The sequence below is a fragment of the Chiloscyllium punctatum genome, chromosome 1 (genome assembly GCF_047496795.1).
Source record: "Chiloscyllium punctatum isolate Juve2018m chromosome 1, sChiPun1.3, whole genome shotgun sequence".
In the NCBI taxonomy this organism is placed as follows: Eukaryota; Metazoa; Chordata; class Chondrichthyes; order Orectolobiformes; family Hemiscylliidae; genus Chiloscyllium; species Chiloscyllium punctatum.
The window spans coordinates 3,730,694-3,757,572 of NC_092739.1; the positions used below are offsets into that span (position 1 = coordinate 3,730,694).

At 38.2% G+C, this 26,879-nt stretch overlaps 1 protein-coding gene across 3 annotated transcripts in view; it reads left to right on the top strand.

The window, feature by feature from the left end:
- LOC140477092 (RING finger protein 175) overlaps positions 1–25,026 on the top strand; it is a 53,474-nt gene extending 28,448 nt beyond the window's left edge. For 2 of the 3 annotated variants that reach the window (XM_072570805.1, XM_072571803.1), the window contains exons 5-9: positions 7,296–7,403; positions 8,011–8,131; positions 8,231–8,364; positions 21,429–21,530; positions 24,838–25,026. In XM_072570805.1, coding sequence (XP_072426906.1) covers positions 7,296–7,403; positions 8,011–8,131; positions 8,231–8,364; positions 21,429–21,530; positions 24,838–24,958 — 586 coding nt within the window. In that variant the 3' untranslated portion in view covers positions 24,959–25,026. The remainder of the gene's footprint in view (positions 1–7,295; positions 7,404–8,010; positions 8,132–8,230; positions 8,365–21,428; positions 21,531–24,837) is intronic. The other variant, XM_072571616.1, reaches the window with a different exon arrangement.
- The last annotated feature ends 1,853 nt before the right edge of the window (positions 25,027–26,879 follow it).

The following is a 26,879-nucleotide window of genomic DNA, read 5'->3' on the forward strand; positions in this document are numbered from 1 at the left end:
TGAAAGAGTTATAAAACTTGAGATTAGAGATACTGATGATGAAGTGTGTCTGGGGATGTTTTTGAAAACAACAGTTTTAAATTGATGTGAAATTAAACAGCCCTTCGCAGTTCTACAGATGATCCAGAAACAATGGTCTGAACTTTGCAGCTATGTGAACATGGGAATGTCAGCATTCTGCATCATTACTTCTCCAATATGGACAGCAGGTTCTCTGTCTGCAAATGTGCAGAATAGTGAAAAGCTAGAAGTTACTATCCATGATTATTATAATCTCCTTGGGATGCATTGGCAGCCATCACTGCTGTGTAGTCCTTAAACACTCTGCAAGTTGACTGAAGTTTATACTTATACGCTATCTTGCTGTAAATATCCTTGAAAAAGTCACACCTTGTTGAATGAAACATAACTTCATAGTTGTTGATAACTACCCTCAATGACTAGGAAAAGTTCACATTATGTAACACATCACGTTCCTCCATTAGATTACATTTCCGATTAGTATTCTTTTTAAGTTGGCTTTTATCTTAGTCCATTCAGTTTATTTGTTTTACACTCTCAGCATTTAAGTTAAAATTTTAAGATAATTAAATGCTTTAATTTCCTGATTCACTGTCAGTGAATATGGTTTCAATGTGGTTAGCTCCTTCATTCCATACTGACATCACTGTTGCTGGGCTCCTGAAAATCCCATGACTTTGTACCAGTTTAACTGCCATCAGGCAAATGGTAATCCTTGTCTTGGAGATTGCTAAATCTTTTGTAGGCAGATTTTCTAGAAGTCAAGGATGAACAATATTGCTGCTGACTGTTAAATATAAATGCAACATTCTAACAATGAAATTTCATTTTTAAAGAGTTTAAGGAAAACCAGATACATTGTTATGTTTTGTTCAATTTTTAAAATTTTCTTGATGTTTCATTGAATTGTTTTTCTTAAATATTTCACTGTTAAAGTCAGACCAGACCCCATTGACTACACAAGTTTAAGAACATAGCCTCAGAATTTGAAATCTTGATTTCACTCAATCGTGATCAGTGTAAGATATATTACTTGTGAAGATGTTATTTAAATGAAGAAGGCCATCACATTGTACCTCAAGTCGGTGGATTGTTTGGAAGCATGCAATGAGCATCTACTAACATGTGACCTCAAATTGTCCTAAAGTTCAATAAGTAATAAAACAAAGAATTTGGATGTTGGAGTTCTGAAAGAAACAAAAACAGAAATTCATGGAGAAACTTAGCAGGTCTGGCAGCATTTGTGGAGAAAGAGTTAATGTTTTAAGTCTGGTGACTCTTTCAATAAGGAATGATTTTTTATTTATGTCATTACTGATGCTCATGCCAAACTTCTTTTCAGATACCCCATGATCTCAATTGTCCCTCCCTAACCACCTTCAGCCCTACAGCCCACAATAATCTCTGCTTTCTTCCAGATATAACTACCTGTTCATTCCTGATATTCATTGCTTCACCATTGGCAGCCATGCCAACAACTACACAGTTCATAAGCTCTAAGAGCCACTGCCTCTGTGCCTTTCTGTTCTCCTTTAAGGCGGTCATTAATACCTACTTTCTTAATAGGTTTGCTTGCTGAGCTGGAAGGTTCATTTTCAGACATTGCGTCACCATACTTGGTAACGTCTTCAGAGAGCCTCTGGACGAAGCACTGCTGGTGTTTCCTTTCTATTTATATTTTTAAGTTTCCTTGGGTTGGTGATGTCGTTTCCTTTTTTTTTCCAGGGCATGGTAAATGGGATCCAAGTCAAACAAGCAGACAAAACTGGTCCACAAACCTTAGCCACTCTCCCCTACATCAAAGACCTCTCAGAAATGACTGTCATGGTAGCCCACAAACCCACCAACACACTTAAACAGCACCTAATGAACTTGAAAGACCCTATGCAGACAACAAGCAAAACTAATGTCATTTACAAAATACGATGCAAGAACTGTAACAAACGCTACATTGGACAAACAGGCAGAAAACTAGCCACCAGGATACGTAAGCATCAAGTAGCTACAAAATGACATGACCTTCTCATTAGTATTCTTACATACTGATAAGGAAGGATACCATTTCGACTGGGACAATACATCCATCCTAGGACAAGCTAAACAAAGACATGCACGAGAATTCCTAGAAGCATGGCATTCCAAACAGAATTTTATCAACAAACACACCGAGTTAGACTCCATCTACCACCCCCTGAGAAAAGGGACAGAAAATGGTGTCACCACAGGAAATGACATCACCAACCCAAGGAAACCCAAACAGAGAAATAGAAAGCGGGAAATACTAGCAGTGCTACGTCTGGAGGCTCATTGAAGATGCTTCCTAGTATGGTAATGAAATGTCTGAAAATGAACCTTCCAGCTCAGCAAGCAAACCTACATCTGTATCAAGTTATTAGATAATACACTTTGTAATACAGGTAGCTCTCCTATCACGCACTTTTATTAAGTGATTTGGTTGCAATGCGATTTATGAATTGCGGGCTTATTTCTTTTAATAAAGCAAACTCCTGTTTGCTGTTACTGCAATTCTAACCCCTGCACTAGCTGAACAGCAAAATCCAGCCTCAGGATCCTCTGTGTAAAATGCACCCTCAGTGTGTTCAGCTAAAACAGGAATGCAATCAGCTCTGCAAACCTTGAAAACCAGCTTGTAACTGGGCATTGTAGTCTACCTTTAGAAGGAACTTTATTTGAAACTGGGGGAGAATCTTGAGGACGACTGGACTTGCGCGTCGGTATCATGTAGTTAGTCGGCAGGTGTCCTTTCTGGTGAAGAGCTTGGTGAAAGGTACAGTGCCGTAGTCAGTGACTGTAATGTTACATTTGCTGTATTATCTCATTAAATTGTGTGATTTAAAGATTTACTTAGATTGTGCTATATTTTGTTAGGTTAACTATTTTTGTTTTGATTTTTACTGATATTTTTGGTGGTTCGCCCCAACCCTGTTTTTCCTATAGGCCCCATTATTTATATTGTGCAGTTTTTCATAACACTGTGTCGCACGGGAATGCAACTACTGCGTTATAGAAGAACGACCTGTATATTTAAGTTTGAATGTGCAATGTGCATGATCCCTATCAGTATTTTAAATTGTTTCTATTTGAGAATCTGGAGTAATGTCAAATTGGGAGGTTCTGGAGCAGTTCAAACTGTCAAAATGGTAAGCTACCTTTATTTTCACTTTGTGGTGCCAAAGCAGCGTGATGCACTTGTTGAGAATAATTCCTATATTTAAAAATTTGATCATCTCCTTGTTTCCGTCACAATTCACTTAGCAGCACTCTTGTCTTTAAATCAGATAATGAAGCCTTAATCCAGGATTTAAGCATCCCAATCTGGGTGATATTTTAATGCAGGACCAAAAGAATGCTGCATTTTAAATGGATGCTGTCTTTCTTTTGAGATGCTAAGTCTAGGCTTTGGCTGGCCTTTCATGTGATCTATTAGATTAACGTGACACTGTTTGAGGAAAAGCAGGCAAGTTTTCAAATATTATCTCATACTTTCTGTGAAACCTTGCTTTTCTTAAATTGTATTTCACATTTTATGAAGATATTTAATATTACTTAGAGAATTTAAGTTTTAAAGGATTCTGTAGGAAGGAATTTATTTCAAGTTTTGTAGACGTACATGAAGTAGTTTCTTTAAAAGAAATTTCATTGGAAATTTAGTGGGCATTGGCGATACTTAAACAACCTCTCCAAGAAATCATATGGCTGATTACTGCTTTCCTACTGGAATTATTTTGAATAGTGACTGCTTGGAAAGGTTCCTGTTTTATCTGGTTTATTGGAGAAAAGCTCATGAACAAGCAGTTGAGTTGGAGGGAAGCTGGGTTAGCAGTTGAGATTGTGAAGCCTATGAAGAACAAGCTGAGTTGGAGGAAAGGTCATACAAGCTGTCCAGCTGATCTCCCGTTTCTGAAAATAAAGCTCTCCAAATAGGTTTGGGTGAAACCTATTTGTTCTTTTGAATGAGAAATTGAACAACACATCGCAAGATTGTATGTCCTCGGCAAACTGTCTGAAAGACCTTTTGAAACAACCGTGCATGATTAGTGGTGTAATCACTTGTGCTGAAAGGTCAAAGCAGCAGACTCCATTACATCCTAAACCTGATACCTTTATCTTCAAAAATAAACAGTTAGCTGAAGTTTTTCAGAAAGCCAATTTCAGCAGAGAAATCTGTTGTTTTAAAACTAATTTTTCTGCAGAGAATGAGAAGGTTAGTGAGGTGGGGTATGTGTTCATTTTGTATTTATTTCATTAAAATATCAAGGCAGGTGAGGTGGCCAGAAGAAAACTGGCTGTTGCTCATGCCAAGCAGCCTAATGGGCGATGCTGATGAAGTTTATGCCTTGCTTGCTAAGAAGGCTTCTATAGTTTGAGATGGCATGAAAGGCTGTACAAGATGTCTACAAACTTAATTTAGATAAATCTGAAGTGGTGCATTTTTTTAAGACAAATCTTTTGTACACTTAATGGTAGAACCTTAGGGAGTGTTGCCGATCATAGAGCCCTTCTGGTGCGGGTTCATTGTTCTTTTGAAAATGGAGTCCCAGGTAGACAGAACAGTGAAGAAGGCATTTCATACACTTGCCTTTATTGGTCAGAGCATTAAGTATAAGAGTTGGAATGTCATTGTTGATTAGGTCACTTTTGGAATACTGCATTCAATTCTGGTCTCCTTGCTATAAGAACTCAAGAGTTCAGAAAAGGATGTTGCCAGGGTTTGAGCTATAGGTAGAGGCTGCATAGGCTTGGGCTATTTTCCCTGGAGCGTCGCAGGCTGTGGTGTAACCTTCTAGAGGTTTACAACATCATATGGGACATGAATGGAGTGAATCGACCTGCCTTTTTCACAGGATAGGGGAGTCCAAAACTAGAAGGCATAGCTTTACAGTAGGAGGGGAAAGATCTAAAAGAAGTCGGAGGTGCAACTTTTTTTACACAGAAGGTGGTGCGTTTATGGAATGAGCTGCTAGTGAAAGTGGGGGAGGCAGGTGCAATTACAATATTTAAAAGGCGTCTGGATAGGTACATGAAAGGTTTGGATAGATATGGGCCAAATACTGGCAAATGGGACTAGATTAATTTAGGATCTGTTTCCATACTGTACAGCAAACAAGTTGTTTCCTCCGGCTTACAGGCAGACTTCTACAGTATTTGAGAGGGTAAAGCAAGATAGCTGATCATTGGATGAGGTTGTTAAAGATAGAGACTACATTTGAGTCCCCTAGTGAAGTAGTTGTCCATAAAGAACATAAACCTTCAATCCCCACATTAGTAAGAACCCTTAAAACCTGTAAAAACAAGAATTTTGCAAAAGCAAGATAGCAACAAAATGAACTACTATGAGCTGGTCCAAAAATCCAAGTTTATTTCGTCAGTGTATAAACCTGAAAAAGTTAAGTGGCAAGGTGAAAGGAAGAGAAGTCGTCAGGGATGAGAAGGGAATGCTGGGAAGACAGCAGGATCTCATCCTCTGGTCAGAAAGGAAGGTGGTGAGGTTGGAAGTGATGTCCAAAGGCCTTGAGAATTTTAACTGTCACAAGGTGGGGGCCCCTTTGTGCACATTGCTGGAAGGTGTGGGTTTTGGGGTACTTAAGATCAGTATGAAGAAAGAAGCCCTGCCTCAGAACACTCTGGACTAAGCTATAGCTCTGACTGCAGCTGAGAGAGCAAATATAAACACTGCTGTCAGTGCAAGGAAATTAAAACAAGGTGCTTGGGAGTTGCAGGGAAAGTAACTCATTCCTGAAATCAAGTAAGTGAACCTATGGTTATACTTGGAGATACAGGAGCCACTCAAGATGCTTGCTGGGGAAAGGCATGACTTTACCAATAGACTAACATGAATGACGGATTTTTCATAAATGGTTTTAGCAAGGAGTATGTATACCTACCTTTATATTGGGTGCATCAAGTGTATAACCTAATGTCTGGAATAGTAACTGCATTCCAGGGTTTATCCATACATGGAGTTGACTTTACTCCTGAGGAAGAATTGGGCAAGAATGAAGATTGTAGCTTTTTCAGCAGTAATGGGAAGGCCAAGTGAAATAAAGGAAAAAGAGCAGTTGTGGGAGAAAGTTTGTATTTGTTTTTCATCATGAATAGCAACCCAAGCAATTGTTAAACAAAGTACGTTGTTGGAGGATGAACCAATGTCATATATTTTGTAAGATACTTTAGATACTCTGAAGGTCATGCTCAATGAATCCTCTCTAAGTGACATTTCTGAATCTGTTAATATGCTGTTTAACCTTGATTGTCTCAGTTGGAAACAGAGATTGTCAACTTTCAAACGGACATTCAATAGAAATCAAAACAATCTGGTATATATTTATGGAGTCTCATGGTTACTAAAAAGTCCAGTGACTTCCGCAAAGCAGCAGTGAAAGTGGCTTTCCTGTTTGGTTCTACCTAACTTTGAAAATTTGTCCTTTCCAACTTGAAATTCATCTAATCAAAATTTGAACCCACCTGAGTGACAGCATCTTATTGACCTCATCGGAGTTACATTGAAGTTACACGCTGCATCAACTGTGGACAGCGTGCAGTGCCATTTTTCACATTGAAATAAGGATCATTGTCAACTTTCCTTCATTTTCAGTATATTTTTGTAATTCAACTGTAATGGCTGAATATGTATCCTATCAATTCCTATAACTCCCATATATGTTTTAGTACATCGTAATATTTTTCATTATTCAGAAATAGCTGTCATTAAGTATAATGTTGGTGACCCCTGGTCTTGGGAGTAAGAGTTCACTCTTTCAGCCTCAATCATGGCTCATTTCATATTTTACAATCACATCAAAGCAAGTCTCCAACTGTTATATGATCTGACACATCCTGAATTTGAGAAAGATGTGATATAAGTTTCGACCCCTTTTGTTTTCTTCAAGTTCTATTTATTTGGGTTGTTTTATTTTGGTATCAAATCATTGTCCATTCCATTGACAGTAAATAACTTTTATACATCTGTCACCTTTGCTATTTTATCATGCAAATGCATAGTAATGCACTCACAACCTGATGATATTCACTGTTGCTTGCTGTTGTTTTTAACTCCTGTACACCGTATAAAGTTTTGCCCTTTTTTGGATTAGCTTTAATAATTGTTTCTTCATTCTGCAAATTGTAAATGCTTTAAGACTTCAAAAATTAAAGGGTTCAGATCTTTGTAAAGTTCATGCCTTTTTTTGTTTGTCAACGTTAAAATGTAGAAGACTTACTCCTGAATCTTCCTTTATATATTCAATCAACAGGATGGTCTACAAGTGGTTTCTTCTCATCTACAAAATAAGTTATGCAGTGGGCATTGTGGGATATTTGGCAGTAATGTTCACAATGTTTGGCTTCAATTTATTCTTCAGGTATGGTATTTTTGAGATGCTTTATTAACTATTTAAAATGATGCCTTTGTTCATAAATGCAAAACATAGTGTTTAATTTTTACCCATATTTCAGCCACAGAATTTATTGAAGCATCGATTGTTTCATGAGGCTGCTTTTCAATGAATCGGCTTCAGTTTTTTCTGCCTAATCAAATTGTAGTACGATATACTCGTGGCTGATGCTTTTTGGTGTGGTTTTTCACTCATTGTCCAGGTTTGTCAGTGCAGCGGTTATAATTAGTTTGTTTCATCTAAGAGTTTGTGTCACCAAACAAGTTTTCTGTAGTTAAGACTTTGGAATTATTGTATGTCCTATAAATAGGTGCGGGGTATTAAGAAACTCATGGCTTTATCACTTCAGTATTTCTTGACTTTAAAGTAACAGCAATCAAGGACATTTTGTGAAAATTATAGGGCAGAGCCTGGAATGGGGCATGTGATTTTTTTTTGTCTTCGGTAAAGTTTAAAAATTCAGCTCAGGATACATGGTTCCTTGTTTAATAATGTATTAGAAATATTGTCATTTGAGCACCAACCACTGGAGCTGAAAAGCTGATGGCTTAATTTTCATTTTCATTGAACATAGAATAAAGACTGAAGACTCCATGGATTTTGGTGTAATTTTGCTGTTCTATGGCTTGTATTACGGCGTTATGGGAAGAGATTTTGCTGAGATTTGCTCTGACTATATGGCTTCCACTATTGGAGTAAGTAATATTTGTCTAGCAAGGGAGTGATCTCTTTTTAAAATAAAATCAATTTCATATTTTGCTCCATAATAATTGCTATTGCTTTTCCATGTACAGTTCTATAATTTTGGTAGATTGCCATCCAAGAATCTCTCTGATGACATTTGTGCTGTGTGTGGTCAGAAAATATTTGTGGACATCAGTGAAGAAGGAATCTTAGAAGATACATACCGTCTCTCATGTAATCACGTGTATCCTTTTTGGGATGTGTACCCCTTTTCAGGTGCTATTGTAAGAATTAATTAAATCAGGATTTCTGTTTTTGCATTTTAGGAGGAACAAATGTGTGGTGGTCACTAGATTCAAATGTACATGATATAAAAAGCTGTAGTACTTATTTATTTCTGGTGATGGTGCTACCAAAATATCAGACTTTCAGAATTCAATGTTTTCTGTTTGTCATAGTTTAGTTTCTTAAATTTTGTTCTGTATATTGGAGTCAATATTGTGAAACTTATTTTACTTAATACAAGTAAAGTTGCCATAGTCCTACCAGATTGTATGGCTGCTCTTTCATTAGAGGGGGGAAGAGAGAGTGGAGTAGGAGGGGGAAACTGGTGTTTATTGTGAGGGACGGCATGCCTCAGGTGAAGAGAGCAGTTGAGAACGAAAATCCTTCACAGTAACCTCAGCTGGTATAGATATTCAACCTGCACTGTTCATATTACTCTACATTACAAACTAGCCATTCAGCTAACTGAGGTAACCAACCATTAATTTCATTCACTGTAGTTTGACTATATTTGTAGGACACATTGGCCCATGGCCAACTTTTAGATATTAAGTCACTGCCTTTTCATAGACTTACTGGTCTTCAAGTACGATGAGCCTTTAGATTATGCTGCCTACAGTATGTATATACAGCTCTGCACATGCATTGATAATTTTTTATATTAGAAGCATTTGGAACAGCTTGGATTTTCCAGTAACTAAAATAGTAAAAGCGGGAAATTAACTTTGAAGTTATCAGGCCTTCCACATAACAGCCTGGAAGCTTTTAAAAGAATTTTTGAACTCTCTGCAGTTATAGCACATTTGGTGTGATGCAAGTCCAAAGAATTTAATATTTCTTAATTTCTGGAATGTGGTCATCGCTGGCATGGTTAGCATTTACTGTCTACCCTTCAATGTTCGAGGGATAGTAGTGAGGAGTTGTTGCTGGGTCAGGAATTTGAAAACCTTGACTCAGCAATGATAACGAAATGCTGATATGTCCAAGTCAAACAGAATGCTTGAATGGTCCTTGAAGGTTTGTCTAAGAATTACTGGTGAGTTGTTGCATTGCATCTTGTTGAAGGTACACACGACAGATGCCACATCATGCAGATAGTAAGTGGAAAAGGTGGTTGACACCTTGCCACCAAATGTCGAATGTGTCTTGAATGTGTCAGGATTCTTGATGCTTGCCGCCCTAACAACAATCTAGTTGAGTAGAATAGCCTTTATTGTCACATATTAGAGTCAAAACGTGTGGCACTGGAAAAGTACCACCAGTCAGGCAGCATCCAAGGAGCAGGAGAGTCGACATTTTGAGTATACGCTCTTCATCAGGAAAGCTCAATGTCGACTGTCCTGTTGGATGCTGCCTGACTGGCTGCGCTTTTCCAGCGCTGCACGTTTTGACTCCGATTTCTAGCATCTGTAGTCCTCACTTCCTCCTTTGTTGTCATATGCACTCAACGAGTATAGTGAAAAGTTTAAATGTCACCAATTACAGTGCCAACTTTAAATCCAAAAGTACCTAAGCGCAACTTCATTAGTTTCAAGTCTTGGAGAAATAAAATGTCCAGCATTACTGATATAAAAGTTCAGTCCAACAGACCATGCTGGCACCTCAGTTCTGACTTCTGCTTTGATAAATGGTAGAAAGGCTTTGAGTCATGACAATAATTATTATTGCACAATGACCCAGACCTTCCCATATAGGCTGCACACAAGTTGACTCTTTAAATGACATGCCAATTTAAAGGAGTCCTGCACGCCAACAAATCGTACTTTTCAAAAACAAAATGGAAGGTAAATCACTCCCTGCACAATACCGAGCGTTTGACCTTAAGAAGCCACAGTATTTGCAGGCCTCTTTGAAATCTGTTATCACCAATCTTCTCAACAAATCAGTCTTTGACCCCTACTGACATTGCAAACCTTTACCCTGCCAACCTTACTTTTCACTCTCAAGTCTTTGGAAGTGTTGTTGCTTCCCAAATTCATTTACGTGTTTGAATTTCCCCAGTCAGGTTTGCATGTTTATCATGGCACAGAAACCGCTCTTATCCTTGTTACATGACATCCTACGTGAATGTAACACACCCTTGGCCTGTCTGCAGTCTTTGACACTATTGACTACACCATGCTCCATCAATAATCCTCCACCTTTATCTACCTACCAAGTATTCTATATTAGTCTAGTCCCGTTTGACAGCATTTGGCTTTTCCTTACCACCTTTCTAAAATAGTAACACCATGTTAGCCAACTGCCAGTCTCCCGGTACCTCACTGTGACTATTTATGATACAAATATCTCAGCAAGGGGCCTAGCGATTACTTCCCCAGCTTCCCACAGAGTTCTAAGGTATACTTCATCAGGTCCTGGAGATTTATCCATCTTTCTGCATTTTAAGACATCCAGCAGCACCACCACCTCTGCAATATGGACATTTTTTAAGATGTCACCATCTATTTCCCCACATTCTATATCTTCCATGTCTTTCTACACAGTAAACACTGAGGCAAAATAATTGTTTCGTATCATCCCTATCTCCTGTTGTTCCACACAGGCTGCCTTGGTGATCTTTGAGGGACCCTATTCTCTCCCTTTATTTGTCCTCTATGTATTTATAGAATCCCTTTATATTCTCCTTAACCCTATTTGCCAAAGCTATCTCATGTCCCTTTTTCTGCCCTCCTGATTTCCCTCTTCTAAGGAATCTCTTGAAACTTGACATACCCCTCATTACATTAGGACTAGTGTCAGTATCAGAAACTTGGCTGGTGGTGCTATATTCCTCTGAGAGTCCATCACCCCCGACACTTTCCAGAACTGCATATTTGTTTGAGATGGGGACTTTCACGGGAGACTCCTGTACTAACTCCCTCTCCTCTTCCCTCTCTCGTTATACTTTTAAAATTTAATCAAGAGACAGATCTCAAAAAAACATATAATCAAAGAAGAATCCACTCTACTCACTATTGTAGATTTACATAAAACAGCAAGGTTACACTTAAAAACCACACACTTACCTGCTCCCATGCTGTGAGCTCCTCCACTTCGGTTTCTCCAAGGTCAGCTGTGAATTTCACTGTTAATTTTTCTTCGCTGCACTGTGATATCCAGAGTTCCTTTAACTCAAACAGCATAGGCAGTAGCTGTACAGATTCACTGCTGCATCAGACCGCAGTGTAGGTTTCTTTTTCGTTTGATTCACTGACCATGTGCTCACTGCCTTTATCTTTCTTCCTCCTTTTAAAGTGTCATTGTTTTGATTATTTTTCCCCTGAAGTTCCAAACCAATGCAACAGCTTATGAAACAGTAAGTGCTGCTTCTGAAATTCAAGGAAATCAGCTCCAACACTGACAATGCCTCCAGAAAGGAGCAGCTCTTACAGCCACAGTTTTTTCCCCATCCTCCATCCAGGATTGTCCCAGTTTAATATTGGTGCATCTCCCAATTTGCAGTAAATTTTAAGTTAGTCATGTCTGTTCAGGCCATTTCGAGCCTCAATGATAATCCCTGGGATACGTTTTTTATCTACACACCCCACCCTTAAACTTAAATAAGTAAACCCTACTTCAACCAAATTCTTATTGCATCTGAATTAGATACAAACAACTGAACGAGGAGCTGGAGTTGGCAGTTCGGTTTCTCAAGTTTGCATATGACATGGCTGATCTGATTGTAATCTCAAATCTATATTCCTGCCTTTCACATTTTGCTCAACAAGAGTCCATCTACCTTTGCCTTAAAAATATTCAAGAACTCTGCTTCCACTACCTTTTCAGGAAGAGAATTCCAAAGCGAGACAACCTTCTGAAAGAAAAACTTACACCTCATCTCTGTTTTAAAAGGGTGATCCCTGAATTTGAAACAGCGGCTCTAGTTTTCTAGACTCTCCGGTTAGAGGAAACAGCCTCTCTACATCTAATATGTAAAGATCTCCCAGGATCTTGTGTTTGAATCTTACTGTTCTAAACTCCAATAGTTAGAGCCCTACTCTGTCTAACTTTTCCTCTGAAGGCATCCCACTCATTCCAAGTATTAGTCTGGTCAATCTTTGCTGAACTGCTTCCAATGTATTTAAATCCTTCTTTAATTAAGGTGACCAATACTCTGCACAGCAATGTTCACTCAAGGTAGCCATTCTGTTCTGTGAATGGGGATTGGTGAGGTAATGCATACTGCAGCATTTATTCCAATTACAGAAATGGCTACCACACACTGACCTCCAAAGTCTGCACAGATGAAAACAAAGTTACAGGAAACACTGGTGCACAGTACTTCAAATGGGGTCTTTATCAGTGACCTATCCCAAACTTTGAAAACCTATATAAATAAAACACAACTTTCTCAGTTGTGCATTCAATTCTCCTCACAATAAATTATAACATTTATATCAGTTTTGGATAGCTGGTCAATGTGGTCGAGTTAAACTGGCGGATCTGTTTCTGTGCTCAAATCCTGACACTGATAGGCTATTTAGTTTTCTGTGCAAGTGCTTACAGCAAGACAAAACAGTATCTATTCCTCCCCCACACCCTCCCTCACTAAACTATCCCCTATTACCCCTACATTTGTCATTACTCTCACCTCATGAAAGATATCTTGAACCAAAGTGCCCTGTTCAGTCTGCTGCTCCTTCCGAGAGAACTTGCTACAGTCCTCACAGACAAGTACCTCAAGCTTACTAGTTAGTTGCAAAGACTAAGGGTCTTACATATTTTCCTCGCCTGTATCTGCTTCATTAAGGTTGTACCCTCCTGTCCCTACCACAGAGTATCAGGATGCTCTATCCAAAGGGATTTTGCCATCTTCTGGAACAAAGTTTCCAGGTCTGTCTCCCCACCCTATGTGTTACAATGTCTTCAACTTGATCTCTACTGGTTCCTATTTGTCCACCACGTTTGTTATAAACTCAAAGTTCTCTCTACTTATTAGCGTGTGGTAACAGGTATAATCTGGAGATTATGATCTGTGGCACTTGCTTGTTAGTTTCTTCCACAACTCCCTCGATTCCACATGTCGGTAGAATTCTATTCATGGTTATTTATCCTCCTTCCACAGAATGCTCTGCAGTTGCTCAATGACGGCCTTGACCGCAGCATCACAGAAGTAACATAATATTTTGGATTCATGACTTTGACTTTAGAAGTGCCTGTGTATACCTGTATCAAAAGCCTTGTGACTATTGCTTTTCCAAATTCATTTGTTATGTACCTGACCAGACCACCTCAAAACATTTCAAGGAAGTAGCCCAGACCCTAACTTTGCTCGTTGTTTTAAGTAGGTGTAAAGTGGATGTTCCAGAAGAGATGCAGCTGGTCAAACCACTTCATTTTAAACAAAACAGAATTTATTTACAAGCTTACTGAATGAAATGAAACGCAACCAAAAGAGAACAGAATACCAAATAACTTAACCTATCTGAAAGCCCAACAGATTATCCTGACCTCATGATGCTGTTCCAAATACTTGCAACAAGCCCCATAAACACTTCTCAGTACAGAAACTCAAATCAATACAGGATCTAAGACAAGAGAGGTCAAAGAAGGGGAGGGTCAGCATGGTCCTGCTTCTCTTGGATCCAGCAGTTTTACACTGCCTGCTCTCAGAATAACCAGTTTGCTAAAGAGCCAGAGTAAAGCTGAGCTGGGAGAACTGGCTACTCCCCTTTCATTGTACAAGTGTTTTCTTTAAAACTTGAAAGCCTTTTGCCTGAGGCAGTATTTAGTTGGTCCTAAATACCTTCAAACCTAGACTTGTCAGAATCGCTGCATTTGCATCTTCTCCGAAAAAAAGAGCCAAAGACAGCACAACCTTGTTAAAGAATCAGTGTCATCTCACACCCCCATTAAAGAAAATGAATCGCCCATATCCAAAGATGGTTTCATTTTAAATCGCTTTAATCTTAAACTGTTAGTACACTACAACACACCAACAATATTATGTTGGCACTAATGATGCAAACATGCACAACTATATTCTGTCTATTTTACTCCTCCTACCAAGCATCTATTTGTCATTCAAGTCTCGACAATGCGTTGGCAATCACGTTTTCTCGTCCTGCCGCATGCACAATTTTCAAATTGAATGGCTGTAACAACAAGCTCTATCTAAACAGTCTGGCAGATGGTCCTTAAATTTCTCCACAAACTTGAATGGGTTATGGTTAGTGTATATGATTGTGTCATATGTTACTGGTAACATAAACATTGAAATGTTGTAACGCCCAACACCAAGCTCAGAGTCTCCTTCTCAACTAGTGAACATTTCTGCTGATGAATGTTCAACTTCCCGGAGAAATACTCGATAGGTCTTTGTCTTCTCATCATCTTGCAAGAGCACAGCTCCGACACCCACATCACTGGCGTTGATAGTCACCTTGAATAGTTTTGCACAATGAGTTGTGGCTAAAATGGGGACAGTGGTGAACACGGCTTTTACGCTGTCAAATGTCTTCTGTCAGTTCGCTGCCCACTGAACCTTATTGCCTTTCGTCAGTAATTCAGTGAGTGGAGCAGCCACACTGCTTAAATTTGGTACAAATTTATGGTAAAACCCACTCAATCCCAGGAATTGTAGTACTGCTGTTTTCATTGGTGGAATGGGAAGCTCCCCAGTGACCTTTGTTTTGCATCCCGAGGGGCCATTTGAGCATGTCCAATAACATGACCAAGGAATGTGACTTGGGCTTTGGCAAACTCACTTTTAGCCATGATTATCACCAAACCTGCCTTCTGCAGTCGATCAAACAAGTCTGATAAATGTTGCAAATGTTCCTTTCATGTGTGACTAAAAATCACCAGGTGATCTGTATATGCCACACAATTAGGTAATCTGGCAATGACCTTATTGGTAAGTGTCTGAACTGTGTGGTGCATTTTTCATACCAAACGGTATGACTTTAAACTGATACGGTCCATTTGGTATTATGAAAGCCAAAATACTTGCCAATATCCTCTGAGCAAGTCTAGCTAAAAAGTATAAGTTGCTTTCCCACATTTTCAATAGTCTTCCAAATGCGGAATCGGTTATGCATCAGTCTTTGTAACTGCATTAACTCTGCAATAAACCACACATCATTGTTGGTTACCAAATGGTTTTGGCGCCATTGCTACGGGTGAGCTCCAGTCATTGAGACTCACCTCGATTATGTCATTAGATTAGATTCCCTGCACTGTGGAAACATTGGAGCATGCTTTCAGTCTCCTTTGAACCTGTGCCAACTTTAGAGGGTTATGCCTATAAGGATGTTACTTAATCTGAACAGCATCTCTTATATCTACATCATACATAATTAGGTTAGTACTTCCCAGCTTATATCCACAAATCTCCCCATGTGATAGTAATACCTCTTTCAGGTCATTTCGATTTTCTTCTGGAAGGTAACTCCATTTTTGACAAATTCCTCATTTGTCCAATTTTAATTTGAGGAATGTCTAATTCAGAATCCTTTGAACTTGGTTTTCACTGTGTTCTAACCAATAATGCAGTCTCCTTTGGCTTTCCTTCCCTGACAAAATGCCTTTTGAACATATTCATATGACACACACTGAGATTTCTTTTTGTCAGGAGTCCCTATGAAATAATTCACCTCACTCAGTTTCCTTTCAACTTGGTAAGGTCCACTAAACCTTGCTTTTAAAGGTTCACAGATCACTGGAAGTAACATGACCACCTTATCCCCGATAGCAGAATTACGAATTTTTGATTCCTTGTCAGCTTCCTGTTTCATTGTATGCTGCGATACTTTTAAATGTCTTGCCAACTCCCCTGCTCTATTTGATCGTTCCCTAAAATTTGACACATAGTTCAAATATGTGTTCTCTGAACTCTGCCTTACTATTTTCTCCTTAATCAATTTTAACGGTCCTCTCACTTCATCAGAGTGTTACAAGGGGACATAAATTTAAGGTGAAGGGTGGAAGGTATAGGGGAGATGTCAGGGGTGGGTTCTTTACCCAGAGAGTGGTGGAGGCATGGAATGCGCTGCCCGTGGGAGTGGTAGAGTCAGAATCATTGGCGACCTTTAAGCGGCATTTGGATAGGTACATGGATGGGTGCTTAATCTAGGTTAGAAGTTCGGCACAACATCGTGGGCCGAAGGGCCTGTTCTGTGCTGTATTGTTCTATGTTCTATGTTCTATGTTCTAATGCCCAAAAGCTAATTCAAATTGACTGAATTTGGTCAATTCATTTGCTGCATCTCTGACCACAAAGTACAAAGGGAATTCCCTTATCCCAATCATCTGGATAGTCTTGACTATAAGCCCTCAACCTGGTATTTAATATCTGATGCTACCTTTTAGCACTCCCTGCAACTCTGAATGGTATGCAGTAGGTTTGAATTGTTTTATTCCTAAGCTGTCCATAAATTCCTTGATTAATTTTGATGTAAGGTTTGACCCTTTAAAGTTTGTATCTCCTGTGGGTAGTCTGTAGCTAGTGAAAAAATTGAGTAATTCCTCTACAATCCTTTTAGCTGTGATATTGCATATGAAATGTCCTCTGGAAATGTAGTGGATGCATCCATTGTTAACAAATACCGATTCCCACTTTTTGTTTTTGGTAGTGGTTCTACACAATCAATTAAGAGTGTTGTAAAGGGATCCTCATGCTGGAATAGGTTATTAAAGGTGCAGGTTTTATTACTGCCTGTGGTTTTCCAGTTACATGACAACATGACATATCTGGCAAAATGCAACTACATCCTTGTGCAGTCCAGGCCAGTAAAAATATTTTTGTATTTTTGGTGAAGCTTTCTGCACTCCTAAACCACCGTCCCCCCCGTTCCCCCCCCTCCCCCCCCTCCAACTGAGAGTTTGTGCACCACTTGCAGCATTTCCTTTCCATAACCCACTGGTGAAACGATTTGATAAATTTCTGGCCATTTTTCATCTGCCTGAATATGTGATGGTTTCCATTTCCTCATTAAGGCATCATTATTACAATAGTAACATTCAGGGATACATTCGGATTCTTTTTCTGTGTATGCTTTTTGATGCAATTGCTCTAAATTTTCATCATTCTGCTGTAACCCAGTTAATTTATCTAAGTTAAAGATGTCTGCATTGTCATCTATTTGCTGCTGGTTTGTGTTAACCATCTGATCAAACAGGGTGTCTGCTAATTCCACTTCACCTTGCTTATCGATACTCTTTGATCTCTCTTGTTTCAACTGATGACTTTGTGACCTCATTACCATACAGTCAGGAAAAATCCCAGGATATGTGTCCTGCAATAAGTTCAGTTGCCTGAGTTTCCACTGTCTTTTCAACCACAGTAGGTAACACACCTATGTATGAACCAGCTATATAGTTAGCAAGGACAAATTGTATTCCTGGAGCTGCGAGTTTGTCTAGTACTCCTACCTTGACTTCTCTACTCTTCACTGGACACTCTCTAACCTGACTTTACATAATTGAGTGCTTCTTGTCTCACAGTGAATTCCTGTTACTAGCACCTTTTCTTGCAATAGTCCTTCAGAAGTTTCCCATATCTTCCTAGTGCTTTTCCAAACCTACCAACACTGATTTCATGTAGCCTGCTTTATTGCAGTGAAAACACTGGAGCTTTTTAACTTTTCTTTTCCCTTCAAGAGTTTCCTTTTACCTCTACGTAAAAGTATCCTTATGATCTTTACCAAGATCCACCTTTCCCTTTCCATGTGAGGATTTTTCTTTCCCAATTTCTATCCCTCGTGGATTGACATTAACTTTGGAAGCTAAACTTTGATTTATGGATTAACTCATAATGGTCAGCCATTTCAGCTGCTAATCTTCCCGGTTTAACTCTGCTCTTCCACGAGATCTCACTATATCAGGAAGTGAATTTTTGAATGCCTCCAAAATAATCCTCTTTGTAACAGCAGCATAGGTTTGCTCTATTTTTTTAATGCCCTTATCCACCTATCAAAATTACTTTGTTTGATCCTTTAAAATTCAAGGTAGGTTTAACCAAAAAGTCCATGCTTAGATTCCTGAAATGTTGTCTGTAGATTTCTGGAACAAGCTGATATGCATCTGAGATGGTTTTCTTCACCTCATACGCCTCAGATACCCCTCTGATTGTGATGCAAATACCTCACTTGCTCTAACTACAAGTTTTGTTTGGTTCAACAAACCCACATGGTCACTGGCCACTGCATTTGTTTAGCCACCTTTTCAAATGAAATGAAAAAGGCTTACAAATCCTTCTCAACAAATTTTAGGCAATCCATGAATATATTTAAACAGTTTCTCACTAGGCCTTTGGCTACCATGGATTTGCTCATCCTTACTCTCTCCATCTCTAATCTCACCTTCAACCTTCATCTCCATCCTTCAAAGTTGACTTTCCTGTCTAAGTGCTGAAAATGTGTTTCTGGAAAAGCGCAGTAGGACAAGCAGCATCCAAGGAGCAGGAGAATCGACGTTTCGGGCATCAGCCCTTCTACTGCGCTTTTCCAGCAACACATTTTCAGCTCTGATCTCCAGCATCTGCAGTCCTCATTTTTTCCTGTCTAAGTGCCAATTTCTGAAGTTCAATCTCCCTCTTTCTTCCTTCCCCCCCCTCCTTTTCTCTCTTTCTCCCTTTTTCTTTTTGTTCTGCTAAAGTGATTCATTCTTTTTCTCTTTCCTCTGCTTTTAACCATAATGCAAGTTGTTTTTGTTCTATTGTTCTTTCCTTGTTTTTTGCCTTTAACTCAAGCTGCTTCATTTTCAATTAAATTTTAGCCATCTCTAAAGATTGTAACTTCTTTACTTGCTGCTCATGGCCTTTCACAGGAACATGGTTTAAGAAGATCTGGCACTCCCTCCTTAATCAACCTCCAACCAGGTTGTACATTCTGGTGCAGCAAATTTAAATGCAGAGCTATTGCTGTAATTATCTCTCTTTGTTGTGGTTCTGTTCGCCGAGCTGGGAATTTGTCTTGCAAACGTTTCGTCCCCTGTCTAGGTGACATCCTCAGTGTTTGGGAGCCTCCTGTGAAGTGCTTCTGTGCTGTTTCTTCTGGCATTTAGACAGGGGACGAAACGTTTGCAAGACAAATTCCCAGCTCGCCGAACAGAACCGCAACAACAAGCACCCGAGCTACAAATCTTCTCCCAAACTTTGAGTATCTCTCTTTGTCTCATGGCAGAAGGCAGCTCCAACCCCAGCTTGGCCTTAAACACCTTTTGCAAAACCCCCTAAGTCACTTCTTCCACCCCTACAAAACTCTTGGTGACTGAAAGGGCCATTGTTATCCCAAACACTGTTTAAACCAACCAAATTCAGCATCCAGAACAAAAGACACTAATGTCTACCACTCACTGCCTTTGAGTCCAGCAACGTTAATCCCAAATCTGAACGCTGGAACAAATTTGGATGAGCCGCCAGTCTGCTATGGACCAGCCCAGACCCCCTCAACACATTTCAAGGAAGTAGCCTTTTTCTGCAGAGAATCCACTTGACCATCAGAGTTACAACAATTCTTTTCAAACAATTTATTTCCTGAATGGGGTTTCCATATTTCCATTTTATGAAGTCAGCCATGATTTCTTTTCAGCTTCTAAGCAGTACTTGAACCTGGGTTGTCTCCCAGAGGAATGGACATGACCACTGCACCACAAGAGTTCTCACATCCTAATATAAACTACTTTATTTGTGGTTGCTAAATTGGGCCTGCTAAAGATTGAAACCAGCAAGATTTCTTCTACGTAAGTACACATCAGAGTCAGTGTTGATCGAAAAGTAGCAATACAATGCAAACCAATTTGTACCAATATTAATATTTGTATACTACTTGTGAAGGCACACTTAAGTTTCTGAAAAATTGAGTCTCCTCTTCAAAATTATTGCTAAGCATTTTTGATACCTAAATGATAGATGAATTACTATCTTTAAGACCTAATGAACAAGTAACTCTTTGGACAACTGTGCTTATTAATGTGTTAATGAACTTGAAGCCTAAACAGCAGACTGAACCTACTAAGTTATTTTTTAGTAGAGTAACACGTCATGTTGTAATGTATGTGTCTGGATTGAATTTTAAAGCGAGTAGTAGAGATAAATTTAAAAATTATTTTTTGAAAGAACCAGAGTAGGTAATGCAATGTTTACTCAACATCATTTTTAGTTCATCATTTGTATCTATTGCATGTTTTATTTCATTACCTTCATGTTTTGTGCTACACACGTGGGTTGTAGAGTTTTATTCATAAATAATTAGCTACAATTTCTTGTATAGCTGAAGGTAGGAGAAATGAAGCAAAACAAACGAGATCCATTTTAAGTTCTCAACCTAAAGAAAAAAAACCATCTTCTGAGATCTCAGAATTCACTCAATCTGGAAATGAATGACATCACAATTTAGACTTAAAATTTGAGGATCAGCGGTCAAGTCCTAAGCTAACTGCTATTAGGCATATTTTGATAATATCAACTAAAAAGTTGAAATAGTGCTTGTTTTGCAAAGATTGACTGGATAACTTACTTTGTACCATGTTTGGAGGTCAAAACATTGTACGTATCCAAACGGTAATTCATTAAAATAGAACAAATCTGAAGCAAAAACAAATTGCTGGAGAAGCCCAGCAGGGGTCTCATGGAACTTGAGGAAAAAACTGTTAATGTTTCCATTCCAGCGGAAGTCTGGAGAACCAATTCTGAGGAAAGGTCATTGGACTTGAAACATGAACTGTTTTTCTCTCTACTAATGCAGGAGACTGTGTTGCTCCAAAAATTCAGTTTTTGGTCATTTGTTATTGTGTTTTAAAATGAATTATTCACAAATGACTCCCACTATTTCAAAACTTGTTTACACTGCTGTTTGTCAAATAATGTTTCTTCAGTTAGTTATGCATCTCCGGCTTTGGCCTCTAGTTACTTTTGATAACAGGAGTTTGGAATACCATATGACTACAAGCCATTTGCATTATTAGAACAATTGTTATTGCACATTGGAGCTATGTTTTACTGTGCTCACCGATGGTAGTTAAATCGTGAATTAGCATAACGGATTGCTACTGGAATTTAGTTATGCACAAATAACAAAAAAGACTTAACTAAACATTCAGATTTCATGAATTCTGCATTCGTGGTTGGTGCATTGTAGGTAAAAAGCAGACGTGCCCATACTGTAATGAGAAGGTGGACCTTAAAAGAATGCTGAGTAATCCGTATCCTTTAAAAGTTAGTTCATAAAGTTTCTGATGAATCGTTTAATACAACTTGTAAACACCTGCACAGTTTTTTATTTATAATTTTATGCAATGGTTTTAATTTTAGTAAACCTGCTCAAAAAGGGCAAATCTATGTCACAAAATACAGTAATGACATGCTGTAAAACATCTCAGAAATATAGGTCCATCTCATTAGTATTAGCTTCCATAAGATCATGAAAGACACCTTGATTGTACATGAAAGTTTTTGAAGTGCCGTTTTTAAGGTGACTGTAGAAGATGGCCTTAGGATACGTGTTATCTGTCTCTCCATTCCCCATTAGCAACCCAACTCTCAATATTATTTGGGAACAATTTTGTCATCTTGATAAATAGCACTATCAGCTGTAATTGGCAAAAATACCATGTGGGTTTGTCTCCAATGAGACATTTTGTTCTACTAACTGATTTAGATCTGTAATCTCTCTCTCACATCAGCCTTCATTACTTCAAAGGCAAGTTAATGACAAAGCAAGCTACTTCTGAACTCTTTGATTACTTGTAATGAGAATTATATAATTGCAGGTGATATTTTGCGCAAAAATCTGTAGATGTATAACAGATTTCTTTTGGGAACTTAAAAGACAAATTCTGAGCCAATACATTGGATGCAAAATCTTAATTAACATCTGAAATATTAATCTATATTTTCTCTTTCAGGTTCTAATAGATCAGTATATTTCAGTTATTGGTACTTAGTCATAGACTCCCTACGTTGTGGAAACAGCCCATTTGGCCCATTGAGTCCACACTGACTCTCTGAAGTGCATCCCACCCAGACCCACTTCATCCATGTAGCCCTGCATTTCCCATGGCTAACCCAACTAGCCTGCTCATCTTTGGACTGTAGGAGCAAACCAAAGCATCTGATATACCTACAATGCCGTTAGGAGCTTTGACCCAGGAACAGTGATACATTTCCAAGTCAGGACAGTGAGTGACATGGAGGGGAACATATAGGGGAAACCATGTCTATAATTTTCTTTCCAAGACTCTCACTACCTGTCTTGGAAATATATCACAGTTCCCTCAGTGTCACTGGATTAAAATCCTGCAACTCTTTTCGTACTGGTATTGTGGGTGTACCTAAATGGGCTGCAGCAGTCAAGAAGGTAGCTCATCACCAACTTCATCAGGACAACTAGGGATAAGCAATAAGTGCTGTCTCAGCCAGTGATGTTCGCATCCAACAAATTAATTTTTTCAGAGTCCTGCTAGCAATACAGTTTGCTAAGACATGTTTGGCTTTTTGTTAGGGTTTTGGGACAAACCGGACAATGGAATTAAGACCACAACCAAATCATCCATTATCTCATTGATTAACAGAGCAGATAAAAAGGACCTATTCCTCCTGAGTCCTATGTTTCTATGATTCCCATTTGATTTGCCAACATGAGGAAGTTGAGAGGTGACCTTACAGAAATTTACAAAATAATGAGGGGTATAGATAGCGTTAATAGTATTTGTGTTTTCCCTAGGATGGGGGATCTCAACACTAGGGGGCACAGTTTTAACATGAGATTTAAAAAAGACATGAGGTAATATTTTGCATGTGCATGTGGGTACAATTACAATGTTTAAAAGACATTTGGATAAGTACGTGAATAGGAAAGGTTTGGTGGGATATGGGCCAGGATCAGGCAGGTGGGACTAGTTTAGTTTGGGATTATGTTTGTCATGGACTGATTGGACTAAAGGGTCTGTTTCCATGCTGTATGACACTGTATGCATTTATTTGGTTCTGGTCTTTCTTACATGGAAGAAAGAAATACAATCCATTACAAATGTTGCAATGGTGTTATAATTTGCAAGTTTACTAAGATACAAAATTTAAAATAAGTTGCTTATTATTTGGTTTTTAACCCACTTCCTACTTATGATGCCCTTCTATTAAAGCAAGCTTTCCTGGCAATTGACTTTGACAATTGACTCCGTCGTCAAAGTCAATTGCCAGGAAAGCTTGCTTTAATAGAAAGGCATCATAAGTAGGAAGTGGGTTAAAAACCAAATAATAAGCAACTTATCTTGTCTTTCTCCTTTCAATTGCAGAGTTAACAGTGCTGATTTCCTTTTGTTTACTTGATATTATCACCTTCTCCTTGAAGTTATATTTTCTAAGTACAAGATGTGAGAGTGTTCCTGGTTTGTAAAATTCTTTGCAATTCCATCAATTTTCTTTTCAATCTTGACCAGTTTATGGATATTAATTTTAAAAAGTAGTGATCCGCCCCACAGTACTTAGCAGTGTTTTCTTAAAGCTATATTTTCCACTAATTTCTCCACTATCATATAGTAGTACTTTCCTCAGCTCCCACCAGCTATTGCTATAGTAGATCATTCTCACAGTTGATGTGCACATATATATTTTTCAATCTCCCCAAATATTATTGTAGAATCATTAAAATCTACAGTATAGGAACAAAATGTTTAGTCCATCTTAAATATTTGAAAAAGAAATTACACATTGCTTTACTGCTGCCTTTTTATTTCTTCCCCCGTAATTTCCTCTTAAGTATCTGTTCAACTCCATTTTAAAAATTATTTATGGAATCTGCTTTCTGCAGGTTTTCAGTTTCAGCATTTGAGATTCTGACAACTTCTCCTCTATACATATTTTGGTTGATTTTAATGTCGTAATTTGAGAGAGGGAATAGTTTTTTTTGTCTAATCAATGAAAACCTCCTATCGTGTTGAGAATCTGAGGTTATATTTTCTCCTTCTGTTCCACAGAAGACAATCCTAATTTTCCAGCATCTTCTCATTCCTGATCAAACTTCTGTATATTTTAAGGCATTTTATATTGATTCTGAGCATTACATTTTTGATTAAACACTTCTCCCGAATTATGTTTAAATGCAGACACTTTAGTGTTAATATTAGCTCAAGTTGCAACAATTTTAATAAATCTTTAGTAGTCACATACTGTTTCTTGACATTACTAATTTAACCATTTATATTTCTAAGTATCTTTAGAACAAGGATGGGAACCATTTCAATTGATTATTTGAGAGAAAAATGGTCTTTTGCATAGAGCATTTTCAATTGGTACATTTAAAATTGAATATCTGAATGTATATGAACAGTAGAAATAGAAGCATGAATGGCTGATATAATAGAGTTAATTGATGGTAAATGTTCACATCTCCAAAAAGGTTGCTTTCAATGTGAGAGCTGCTGAAGCAGCTCTTGTCATAATTTCATTGTTCAGTTTTAGCCAGCATTGTTTTAAGTGTATACAAGATGTTTTCTTTAACTTTAATTTCAGGTGGGAGCGCACACATGTTTTATATGGCCAGCTATTAGATTGGCTGCGTTATCTAGTTGCATGGCAGCCTGTAATTATTGGAGTTGTACAAGGTATTAACTATGTATTGGGTCTAGAATAAGATCCTACCAATTTTTCTGGCACGTGCATTATAAATAAATCATTTTAAATTATGTATATTCTAGAAAATGTTTACTCTGAATTTGTCATTTAAAATTGCATAACTACAACATGTTTTGGTACCTCAATGACTGATTATGGTGATTATGCTGTCACTTAACTAACATGCAATAATGTGCATTATTTTTAAGTAATGTCAAATTTTGTAAAAGGGAGCCCTCAGTTCTTTCACAGACAAATTGTGTTTCCTTACAAAAATGTTGAAAAAAATTAAAGCATGGACGCATTCAAAGTTTGTGAGAAGATTTGTAGCTCGGGTGCTCGTTGTTGTGGTTCCGTTTGCCAAGCTGGGAATTTGTGTTGCAGACGTTTCGTCCCCTGTTTAGATGACATCCTTAGTGCTTGGGAGCCTCCTGTGAAGCACTTCTGTGATGTTTCCTCCGGCATTTATAGTGGTTTGTCTCTACCACTTCCGGTTGTCAGTTCCAGCTGTCCGTTGTAGTGGTCGGTATATTGGGTCCAGGTCGATGTGCTTATTGATTGAATCTGTGGATGAGTGCCATGCCTCTAGGAATTCCCTGGCTGTAGTGTACAGTAGTGTACAAAATCCCATGCAAGGACTGCACAAAACACTACATAGGACAAACAGGAAGATAGCGAACAATCCGCATCCATGAACACCAACTAGCCACGAAACGACACGACCAGCTATCCTTAGTAGCCCCACACACAGATGACAAGCAACATGAGTTCGACTGGGACAACACTATTAAAGGACAAGCCAAACAGAGAACAGCCAGGGAATTCCTAGAGGCATGGCACTCATCCACAGATTCAATCAATAAGCACATCGACCTGGACCCAATATACCGACCACTGCAACGGACAGCTGGAACTGACAACCGGAAGTGGTAGAGACAAACCACTATAAATGCCGGAGGAAACATCACAGAAGTGCTTCACAGGAGGCTCCCAAGCACTAAGGATGTCATCTAAACAGGGGACGAAATGTCTGCAACACAAATTCCCAGCTTGGCAAACTGAACCACAACAGCATGGATGCATTGTTGATCACCACTTATGATACTGAGTTGGAAATTGTAATTACTATTTCAAAGAAAATTTGACCATGAGATGTCTCTATATAATAGCTTATTAAGCATAGAATGAAATTCGTACTTTTTGTTATGTCACCACTAAGTAAAGTTTTGAAAAAAGTGTTCTGGTTTCATTGGCTTTATGAATCAGCAGAATTTGATTCATGCCCCATAGTGATTTATTTTTCTGGTACTTAATGTTGAGAACTCATGGAGTATTGAGTTGTTTTTGCTTCCATATTTATTCTCTAAGATGTCATTTATTTAGTTGTTCAGCTGATAATAAGTGCAATATGACTTGTTTTATTACTATGCATATATGTATATATTATTTTAAATTCTTATACTTTTGGTATTTGTATTTGTAAATTTTATTCACCTGAAACGTGAGTTTTTATCCATCTTAATGCAGTTTAATAGTAATAACTTAGATGAAATTTGATTTGGAACTTTTAATGTTACTGCTTTCTGATATGTTAATTCTGAAAACTGCTTTACAATGTGGAGTATGAATAATACTTAGAAATGTTTCAGATTTATCATTTAGATGTGCCCTTACAAATATGTGCATCATTTTTATTAATTTACAAATATTATCTAAACCATGAATGATGTAAATCAAAATAATTGAGCCTGGAAATCCGATAAATGAATCAATAAGTTTAAATTATGACTAAATCGTGTATTCTGCAGTAAACCTAAATTTTATGTTTGATGGGCAAGATATGAATTGAAAATTGGCTTTAGACATTCATAGCTGAGAGAAAAGGTTCAACTTGAACTTGAAAAGCTAACTGATTTTCTTTGTGTGTGGTTGCTGTTCAA